Source organism: Symphodus melops (genome assembly GCF_947650265.1).
Source record: "Symphodus melops genome assembly, chromosome: 2".
In the NCBI taxonomy this organism is placed as follows: Eukaryota; Metazoa; Chordata; class Actinopteri; order Labriformes; family Labridae; genus Symphodus; species Symphodus melops.
In genome coordinates this window covers 16,638,113-16,650,114 of record NC_136692.1, presented here as the reverse complement: position 1 = coordinate 16,650,114, position 12,002 = coordinate 16,638,113, and the positions used below count along the sequence as shown (strand labels likewise).

Genomic DNA, 12,002 nt, shown 5'->3' with positions numbered 1-12,002 from the left:
GACATTCCTCATCCTTTTTTTTTCTTTACTCCTTCCGCTCCTCCTGCAGCCCTCCCTCTCCACACATCTGTCCTTCCTCTTCCTCTCCGTTTGCCTGTCTGTATCCCACCTACTCAAACACATGCTGGGTGGTCTTTGTCTAAACCATAAAACACAATAATAAAACACATTTCTAATTAGATTTTTGCTATAAAATACAATTATAATGTTGGCTTTAAGGAAATTTAAAAGAATTAAAGCATCCTCTCCTGTCATACAACTGCATTGTTAACAGTACACACACACACACACACACACACACAAGGCCAGATGTATCAGAGAGCTCTGTCCTCTTGCAGCTGAGTCTTAAAATAGACTCCACCTACACATTATGTCGCCCGCCAGCATGGGTGCATCACTTCCTGTCTCTGCCAGCTCTGCTGCTTGTGCCAGACAGATACACACAATCAGGCATTGTCGCATACTATTGGTCAGTCCTTTGCTGCAATCAAACATCTCAGTCAGTCACACAGCCAGCGTTATGAGATTAATTAGATCATGTGTTCACAGCTTCTTGACATGTGATCATCAAGTGATTACGCAAACACAGAAACACACACACACACACACACACACACACACACACACACACACACACACACACACACACAACCGCATGTCACATGGTATAAAGCAAATAATTACTTCCTCTCTTCATTTCTCGAGAAACACATGGGTTTCTCAGCAACTTTCCATTGCAGCATCATTTCCCATTCAATATGCTAGAGGCTATGTAACTAATACAAGCCACAACATGACTACAAAGAGATACAGATTTACTACAAAGTTACACGATGATTATGATATAGATGAGTAGAAGCCACACAAAAGAGACACACCAAACTACTTTTAAGCAGCAAAAGAAAGACATGGGAGAAAATATTAAAAAGACCACAAACCGACAAAAAAAACATCACAAGACACACAGCTTATTAAACAACTCATAATGACTGAAAAGATGTGGAAAAGGTTACAAAGAAACAAACCAACCAACCACAGAGAGAAACACAAAACTACTACTACTACTACTAAGCAAGGGCACTTGAACCACAAGGAGACACAAAACAGTAAGGAGAGATGAACACAACTACTAAAAGGTACCAAAGAAGAGGATACAGAACAGGTTAATAATCATTATCAAATAATAATAACTTTATTGATATAGCTAAATGCATCGTTTCTTCAACTGCCACTTGATAGCTTTTCATTGTTTCTTTCCAGATGTCCTGAAATACTTGTGCACTTTGTTTTTATTATTATTCCCATTCCACATTCTTCTGCAGCCACCTTGTATGTGTTCAGCTATAGCTCAGCGAGTCTGTTCTTCCACAGCAACCTGTGGGTGTGTGGGTTCTTGTGTTGGCTGATTGAGGTTAAACTATTCAAGAATGACCATAAAATTAACAGTCAGGGATTGAGAGGGACAACTGTCATGTATGTAACGATCACCTGAAATAAGGATTTGGTTTAATTTATTGGCATTACAAAACACAGGTTTACTTTGTAAAAGCGTTCAACAACCCTCTTTTCCAGTGCTCATTGATCATAATGATCATTTATATTGATGTGGCACCCAAACATGTCTTTTAAATAGGTTTTAGAACACAACCTGTGGTGTGCGTTTATCATTCAAACTAGCATTTAATCAAACCACATACTGTAGATGTGTCACACCTTGTGTTATCTTTCACAGCTCTGGTCGATGCTTACATGCATCCTGTGTGAAGATGTTTCCCTGCGCTGTTCTTTTTTTAGCTGCGAGCTGTTCAGCAGCCGTACGTCACTGTGACTGTCTGCCCTCTGCTCTCTGCATCTTAATCAGGATAACAACACATGCAATGTGCAGCCATCGCACTGCAGGAATCAACCACGGCATCCATTACTGAAAGCACATTTTGCTCGGCTGCTGTAGCTACACATTGTACATTTTGTTTGAATTGGAATATATTTGTTTGGCAGGTCATGTAAGAGGTATTTAATTCACACTGCTCCGCTTAATGGTTATGTTGTCATAAATACCGCATCAAAAGACTAAAACCATTGATGAGCAAGCATCATGGATATGTCTTACCCATCTGTATCAAAGAGCCCCATTGTGGTCCATTTTGTAATACAGATGAAGCAACCGAGCACAGCACTTTGCTGTTGAATTTTTACTGTTATATCAGTGCTACTAGTTGTTGAATGTATTCACAACTCATAAGGGGAAAAGTAACCACTTGCAAGCAGAGAAGAGTATGAAGCAACATCACTGCATGCATGACAAGTGCACCAGCCTCTCACTAGTTGAGTGATAAACTTCATCGCCCCCCACCCACTTGCTCACAAGCTCTGGCTGTTACCTCCTGCTTTCACTCTTCAACTTAACCCAACTACACAGGAACAATCTTAATCTTGAATCTTAACTCTTGAATAACCATGAATGTTTAACATCAGTATGTTAGCTCTAACAATGTCAAGCCAAAATAAATTATTTAAAAAAACATTCTCTCATACATATAGGCTTAATAGATCAAGGACAGTAACAGTGTAATGCAGCAGAAACAAGAGATATACAATTTTCATTTCTTGTAAAGCTGAAAGAAAAGAAAAAAACCCATCAGCATCCTTAATTGAAAAAAACAGCACTTCTCGTTCCATTACAGCACTGTTTGTTGACACAGAGAGCACAAGCCCACAAATTGACGGCACGAGATAAAAGATCCAAAACACCATGTCTGTGTGCTGCACTATCCTATGTAGAAAATATTAGCAAGTAAAAACTCATTTTAACACAATCTGTTTGTTAATTCTATTGTTTGATATTAACATGGGTATTTTCTCCACAAGGACATGTTGTTCTCTTATCGAAGCAACTGGAACATTATGTACCACTGCTGCTAACAATGTATGGATCACGCACAGATTTCAGACAGCAAGACACTGACACTCTTTGAATCTCTTCTGAGCAGTGTAGCCAACATGTTATCTTTCCAAATCCTGTGATGCACTTATGTGACACATCTGGGGCTCACTAGATGTCCTTGAAAATAAAACGTGGCGTACTTTAAGGCAACACTTGAGACACATCTCCTGTGTATTTGCAGTGTTTCTTTAGTTTTCTAAAATGCTGTTTCTAAACTGTAATCATCGGGTTTACCTCCTACACATGCTTTCCAATGTTTTTTTACACTGCAAAGGGTAATAAACTGAACTGATCATCATTTTGGGTCTAAGTTCAGCCTTCCATTTATATCTTATCCTCGCAGGTGCACTTTTACAACCTGCTGTTCTTTGTAAATCACAGTTCATAAGAACAGAAGGCATTCTTTATGTCTTCCTTGTCATTTGACAAAGACATGAAGGATTCAGGCGGGGACAAATGAGGCATGGTGCAGGAGTGAAAAGTGGGTTGGGCATCAGTCCACCCACACACCCAGAGGCCTGACAGGGGTACAGTTAGGTCAGGAGCTTAATCCTGCAGGGATCCACCTTCTGTTCTGTTCTTGACAAAAATGTATGCTTAAAGGAATGTTATCTTACATGCTATAAAAGCAGTCTGGTCATACATCCTACTTGTAACGACATTCCTATTTTTTTTGTTCGAAAAAAAGGTTGAAAGTATGTAACAGTCTCTGAGATGGATCCTTCAGATATTTACCTCTTCCTGAAAAGAAATGAGAAAGATGAAGATTAAAGAAAATGACACAGCACTGATTAAATTCCAAACGCAATATATCGCCTTGATGCATTCTCTCTTTCACACTTCCTTTGCTTTTGTGAACTATTTTGAGATAACACTTGATTGATTGATTGAATTGTGTTTTACCAAAACAACTGTTGTATTATTTTTTTAGAGATCACTTAACTTTTTTTGTTATTTTAGCGCTTCATCAACTGGAATACATTTTTTTCTGGCTTTATCATATCCCCAAGGCAAAGCCTATATGTCTTATAAATCTCTAAAATTGGCAGTAAAACATAGAAACATGAGCCTAACCAGTGGGTAAACAGCTGTAATGATGAACGATATTGATGATTCATTTTTTTTTCTCACATCCTACAAAAATAAAACATTACTCCTCCGCTTTTATCTCAGGTTTCACAGGGGGCCAACGAAGCTGAGATATCTCAGAGAAATCGCCCCCATCCTGGGTATCACTTTCTGAGTCTTCTTCACAATATTTTAAAGCTTATAACAATCGTCAATTTTTCCATCACCTAATACACAAATCCTTTTACTGAAGTAGTTTGCATGGACAATGTGGTTTCGTCATAAACTGAAATTAATGTGCTTTGAAGACACTGCTTGACTAAAGTTCCTTTTATGGCCATTAATACAAATGCATCCTTGAATCCTCTCCAGTTGTATTTTCTATGTCTGCTTAAAGACAGATTTACATTTGTTTTTAAAAAAGAAAGAGCCCATATGACCCATATTTTTAAGTTAAGCTTGTGATGTGTTGGGCAGATCAGGGTCACTGTGATAAATAAAATCCTCATCTGTGGGGTTTATGTGGACATTCATATGCTGAGTGGATATTAGGAGGCTTTGCCGCTCTCAGTGTGATAATGCAGCTGCTGAGCCTCAGATAGATGAAAACAACATGAAGACGTAAACATGGAACATTTGGTATTGGTGGCTCCTATAGGTGGTAATATTATACACGCTTAGCATGATTTATTCCAACAATCATATAACTTACCATCACATTTTTATATTCTCTATGTCATCAGCACCCTTTTCTGGGTTCCCTTTCTCAATATAAGAGAGAAGATGATGATGATGATTGTTTTCTTTCCTCTGAAAGCTATTCACCTTGATTATTAGTCATAGAACATTCTGTTGTGAGGGGAAGTCTTTGACCTGTGTTGTGTTTGTTTACTTCTTAAAAAAGACAATTTGAAGAAAAAACATCAGTCATAAAAAAAACGCTTGATAAATGCCAAGAGCAAATGTATTATTTCTAACAATGAATCATGCTGTTTTTACTTTATCACTGCTGCTACTGGGTATTTTTTTTAAGTTAAACAATTATCTGTTTGAATTGATCATTAATCAATTATTAACAAGTGCATAATCACGTTGTTACTTTAATGGTGGAACCCAATCATTAACTCATTAGGAAGGTACACATATAGGCATACCAGCAGAAATCCAGGACTTTTGCCTATTGTGTTATAAATGAATTTACTAAGTATTACAATGAATGCAGACATTTTTTCATATAGATGCTGATTAATGCATAGTGTTGTTCTTCATGGGAGCTGATATCATACATAGTGAATGTAAAGACAAGAACGGAAACAAATAAAAACATTCAATTTCACTACAGTAATCTTTGAGCCGAGACTATCTTAGCTATTTGGTGTTCAAAGTCCTGTAAGAAAGATGGGAAAAAAAGGTTTAGGTCTACTTTGGGTCTAGGTAAATCAATACTTGTGTCACCTGACCTCAGCCTCTCATACACCCAGCAGCTGGATCAATGTTTGTTTAAAAGATACCATGACATGGTTCCTTTGAACTTCCTGATACAGTTTACCTTCAGAGGTGACCTCAGGAAACCCTCTGAGTGAAACTAAAATGTTGCACAAGTGAAGTCATCACAGTTTGTTACGACAACACTGACATTTTCCACCTGTCGAACTTTATCTCCAGATCTAATTCTCAGGAAGGCATCTGAATAGTGGGTTTAATGGATTGTATTTCAAATAAATAATACATGGTTGAAATTACACACGTTTGTTAAACTTTAACTATCATTTAACATGACAAAAACTACAGAGATACTTTTATAATTATAGAAACTATTTCTTTTGACCTTTGGGGCATGACATCACCTTTATTCCTCATATCCTTATTATCCTCTCAGCCTTAATAATATTTTTCCCTTTTCTTCTTCATCATTACTCATACTTTTTTTTCATCCCATTGAGGATGATGATGATGAGTTTATTGGTATATGAAAACCTGAGCAACCAGAACTACCTGATCAACATCACCACATGTTGAGTTTCAGGGTGTTGTTTTAGCTTCAGGTGATCTGGCTCAAAGTCAGTACTGCTGCTTCTTATGATGATGATGATGATGATGATGATGATGATGATGATGATGATGATGATGATGATGATGAATATTATGTTGAAGAGGCCCTCAGGCTATAAACACCTGCTGCTGTCTATTATTCAGAAGCTCCAGCTGTGTTGCGTAACTGGTAACTCTTTTATTAAAACCCTCTCTGGATTGGTGTCAGGTCATGTTGGGAAGGAAGGATGTGATTCAGAATTCTGTCATAATCCACAGGAAGCGGTCCGACCCTGGAAGCTGCTCCTGTGTGTGTGTGTGTGCGTGTGTGTGTGTATTTGAATGTGTGTGTTATAAGCATGAGATTAGTGTTGCAGGCCAGACTGGCGCTGGCTTGTACCAACCTCCTCCCTCTTTTAAAAGGATTGACCCTGTGATCTATGGCCTAACAGACTTTTGTGTACAAGTTATAATACAGTATAAAGAGAACATGACCACGTTGCACTTTCTAAAGTGTTTATTACAAATATTGACACCTTAATACAAGTTAAAAAAAAAGCAGCTTCGAATGTGAGGTAATCTTATTTTTCACAGGTAAAATATAAGACAACATTGAAGTGATGTTAAAAAAAAACAAAAAAAAAACATACTGGGCTTCCAACACCATGTGGAGAGCCTGTTTTTCATGGCACTGTGGCCGATTTTTTTTAGGACAGTCCCAAAGCAGTAGTATTGATCACTCAAAGTCCACAGCAGCAGATGAATGTTTGTAAATGTATGTACACTTGTGTGGCTGCCACAATTGTCCTTCCTCTTTCAGTGTTTAAGGTTGATATCCCGGAATACAAAGGCAGGAAATTCCCTGAAGCCTCACTTTCGGTGTGTATGTGTTCATGCGTGTGTTCGTGTCTGTGGTCTTCTTCTGACTCACACCACTCTCTGCTGATTCACACATACATACACTTCGAGTCAGCAGTCACTTGTTCTTGTTTGGACTCATTTTAACTGAAGGTGAATCACAGGGTAACAAAAAGCAACCTAGTTAGTTCCATCTCTGTCTTCCTCAAAGTTTCCGGCCACATTTAGCTCTCTTTGGCCCGGTTACTTCTTCTTCTCCTTCTTGTTTATCGGGACTTCATCCCAGGCCGACCGGAGAGGTCGCACCATGGCCCCAGTAATCCCTTTGTCCCGGGACCGGCTGAAGTAGGTCAGCCCCTCAGTGCGTAAAGGGATCACATCGCCCTCGTCGGTGATCGAGGAGTTGAGAATCACTCCGATGTAAAGTTCGATTGGAGGCTACGTTGTCCCTCCATCTGTTCAGAAGGCTGATATAACCCGATTTAGAGACAATGCGATCAGGGAGTCCCCGGCACCGGAGCGACAGCTGCCCGGCGGGGCAGCATATCTCTCCTCTCCGGGCTCCAGCCTCGCCCTCTTAATCGGGAGGAAGTCAGGCGCAGCCGACGCCTTGCCCCGGCGCTTCCTGGACTGTCTCGTCGGGCTCAGGTTCTCTTTGTCCTCTGTAATTTCACATTCTTCATCCGTGCTGTCCGGTTCCTCTCGGGCCGGCTCACATGAGATTAGTGTCGTCTGGGGCTCGGGCGCGCAGGGTTGTTGTTGTTCCTCCTCTGGGTCGGAGCTAGTGTCCATCCGCTCCTCCGATGAAGGACCCTCGCTCTCCCGAGAAGAGTGGTAGATGTCCCTGGCAGACCTCATGACCAGGGAGAGTAGGAGGCTCCGGTGGAGTCTCAGTCCGCCTCTCTGGGTCCTGGAAGCGTACAGCTTATTTATCGACACGGCTAAAATTCGTCTGGCTTCGGCGTTGACTTCCATAGCGGCTGTGACACTCATTGTTTTGGTTTTTTTATGCGTAATAGTTATATACAGTTAATTTGGCACTTTTGGCACTAAGACAAACTGTTTCTGTCACGAGAAAACTTAAGTTTCTACTTTGTATTCTTTCTAGGCTCGGATCTTAGCTGTTCACCAGTTGTTGTGCTCTGAGAAATGACAGCGCTTCAGTGGAAGGGTGGCGTTTTATTTCCCCTTTGACGTAACGTAGACTTCATTCCCCAGTAAGTGAAAAACAGGCGCCGCCCACACCTGCTAGCTACACACACACACGCACGCGCGCACACACACACACACACACACACACACACACACAAACACATGCACACGCCTACACACACAGACGACATTACATCTACATGTCTACCTTTTTTCTCCCAGATGATTTGTATTCCCATTTTTTAAATTTGTTTTTAAATTTTTATATCGACGTTCTGCTGCAAGGTAGCCTATTAGTTCATAAGTGGTTAGAGATTTCCAATAGGTTAGAAATTCATATAGGCATAGAACAATTTTAAATGCATCATTGCCTTAGTTACTATTAATATTTTTAAAAATATATATCTTAATCTGTGAATTTTTCAAGCAAGTCAGCATGGAAGAAGATGTTTTTCACACTTTATTTACAGGGAAAACAGCTCTTGCAAAGATGTACAAAAATTGGGGCAGCAGTAGCTCAGTCTAAAAGGAACTTGGGTTGGGAACTGGAGGGTCGCCTGTTCAGGTCCCTGTGTGGACCAAAATATGGAAGTTGGTCACCTCTCGAGCACCGCCAAGGTGCCCTTGAGCAAGGCACCCTTGAGCAAGGCACCAAACCCCCACCAACTCATGGGCCCCTCCAGTGGGGGCAACCACTGCACTCTAACGTCTCTCCATTACTGCATGTCCCCAGGTCCTGCTTGTGCATGTGTGCCATTCAGGCCTGTGTGAGAAGCCTGTCTCTACAATAACAGAGTTCAAACCCCAATTTTACCCTTAGGGATTAATAAAGTATATATAAAATAGGAATAAATAAATAAAAATAAGCTTAACACAAAACACACAAGTAGGCTAATAGTAGTCTTACAAAGGTAAGACATCTGGAAAAAAATGAGTTGGCCAAATTGGCTTTATACTATAGCGTGTCTACAAGCTGAGATGACAAATTACAAGCCATATTGCTAAATGCCTTTATAACTTTTGTGTAACAATTCAAACTATTTTAAATAAAAGCACTGTTTAATTGTATGATGATTGAAGAGGAATTGTTGGACATGTGTTGTAAAATATATAAGTGTTATAGAGTGTGTTATTAAATATCAAGCTCAAGATGACGTCAGTCACTGTTTACGTTCAGGTAAATGCTGGTATCGAGAAAATGACGTGGGAGGAGGAAACGTGTCTATCTTTTCTCGGGAGTTTTCTGCTCTAACCTACAGATACAAACGCACTACGTCACTCACTCGCATTCTCAGCATCCATATATGGCTTTTCCGGTTGTAAAGCCCATTGGGGACGCGCACAGTGGAAAAGCCATGACGAGAACGCGCATCCGCAGCCCTTCCTCTTTCTCTCTACGCTCTCACTCGTCCCCGCCTGATTCCTCGCTCTGTGTACCCGGGCACGGCGGCGATGACGTCACCTCTGCACCATATAAGGAGTTGTCACCGGTGTGAATTAGGTTACAGCAGGGCGGTTCACACGGCCTGCTGCTTTCAGTGTAATCTTATAATAGACAGCCAAACCAAGGTGGATATTCTCCGTTCAGAAAGTGTCTATTGTAGTTTAAACAACAACAATGCATAGCAAAGGCATACAATATACACTGACATTTACTCTTTTTTTGTTGTTGTTGTTGTTGTTGTTGTTTTTACCATTGCCCTTGTTTTTTATAAACAGGAACACATTTTATATTTTTCTTTGCAAATGTGATGCCTTTTTCCCCTTTCTTTTTTATTAGTAGTCCTAAGCAAATAAGCAAAGTGATTAACAGTTTCAAACTCTTAGTTATATTTGCAATAAGTGTATGCAATTATTTGGAAATAACAATCACAATGAACAAAAATAATTGACATGCCATAATGAAAGGACACAGCAATTATGCACAGCTCTTGAAACCCACATGACTAACTCTGGCTGTCGTACAAGTGTCACTCAGTGTTGGATAACTGCTCTCTCAGAGTGCAAATTACACTCGTTATCAGTAACACTGGCATTCCTCTCCCCGAGTGTCAGATGCTGTAAAAACATAGAAGCTGTAACCATGGCAGCCTCTTCCATCACTATTTTTGCTTCTGCATGACGTGTACTTTGCACTCCAGATACTAACAACACCAATGGATACTAAATGTGTCAACAGCAAGTTTAGCCAGATGTTACAGACCACAGTGGTAAAAAAAAAGTAGAAAAACACAACTTTGAATGAAATCAACTGTCTAAAAAAAAGCAGCAGTCTACTGGTAGTTTAAAATGAGAAATGTCACTATCTTAGATGTTTCAGCATTTTTCAGCTTTAAAAAATATTAGATTAGAACCAGGTCGGCTTGCATGTCAATGTATGCTGAAGGCAAAGCAAGCATGTTTTCTGTATACATATATCTCAGTTCAAGCAAAGAGGCCATTCAGAATGAAAATCAGAAATACTTTATTAATCCCAGCAGGAAATTCAGTTACCGTTGCTCAAAAACACAGTACTGAACAAAAGAAATAATTTAGACTGTAATAATGTAAACTGTAATTACTATTTGTATGAGGAAAGCAGTGAGATAACAATTAAAACCAGATGAAATTAAAACAAAGTTTGCATATTTTAGTGAAGTAGGCTAGCTAGTTTTATGTTGAACTCAAAGCAATAAAGGAAATACAAATGTTGTGAGAAAAAACACAAGACACAGAACAAGATGATAAATACATTGACAAACAAACGTTACAGGCTAAATAATATATAGCACTAAACATTCTATTCTTAAAAAAGGACTTTGATCTTAATACTTTGTTGTTGCTGTCGTGTGTCCGTCTTCTTGGATCTTTTGTTATACTGTAGGTGTTTCTATTCTGAAGAGAATGTATGGAAGTCACCAAACTTTTAGTTCTTTAACATACAGGAACATTTCTGCTCAACCATTAGTTTCACATGCACTGCCTGCACCTACTAACCATATTTTGCATTAAATGAAAAATTATGAAGCGAATCTATTGTTTTTGATGTGTGGTGCAAGTGTTGAATTTTTTTTTTTCACACTACCCAATGTGCACAGAAAATGCACATTTGGTTAGTAATTCTCTGAACTGAGTGGTTCGTAAGCAAAGAAAACAACCAAACATGGCTTCACTTCAAGCCTGTACCCGACTCGTCCCCATGGTGACTGTGTTATGAGTGATTATGCTTAGACTGCCTCCGCCTCAGGTCAAATGGGCGGTGGAGTAAAGGATCGAGTGTGTGTGTGTGTGTGAGTGTGTGTGTGTGTGTTTTGTGTGTGAGTGAGGGTGGGGCCTGTTTCTCCAAAGACCTTCAGTATTTCTAAACACTGGTTGGTAGGATGAGGAATTGACCCAGTTGCCAAGATATGACATGTGGTTTGTAAGCATGGAAACAGTTGCCATAAATAGCATTACATAATGGTTAAAATGATCTCTTTCATTGTGAACTTCTGCTGTTGATATAGCCTTAAAGTTTGAACTGTTTTAAATGTCCTTTAAAGAAAACAAAGACAAGAAGTACTGTAACAAAACGTTTGATCTTTTGTTCTTTAACAAAACATTTATCCTTACATGAAAAAAGCAAGTTTTTGGCTGATATTAATTTAAATACACTCTTTGAATCAATTTTCTCGAACTTTTAAAGTAAAGCTTTTTTTTGAAAGCTTGTAAAATTCATGACACATAAATGGATGGGTCAATGAATCTACCTGTTAACCATTCAAATCATATACTTTACAAAAGAGCAGGTAAAAGATCTACTCTTTTTGATATGAAATTGAAGTTAAATAGACAACAAAGTTAAAGATCCTGGGAGGAACTATTGCTTTGTTTTGATTTGTCTGCCCCCTGTTGACAAATGTCTTAGCTCTTTGCTGATCCCACCCTGTACTTCCTTTACATGCAAAGAAGTGCTTTTTGATTACACATG

At 39.3% G+C, this 12,002-nt stretch overlaps 1 protein-coding gene across 1 annotated transcript; it reads right to left on the bottom strand.

The window, feature by feature from the left end:
• Window positions 1-6,542: 6,542 nt before the first annotated feature.
• On the bottom strand, window positions 6,543-8,100 carry ier2b (immediate early response 2b). Its single transcript, XM_079338196.1, has one exon. It carries the CDS (start codon window positions 7,892-7,894, stop codon window positions 7,361-7,363), a length of 534 nt encoding a protein of 177 aa, XP_079194322.1. The 5' UTR covers window positions 7,895-8,100; the 3' UTR covers window positions 6,543-7,360.
• Window positions 8,101-12,002: the final 3,902 nt, after the last annotated feature.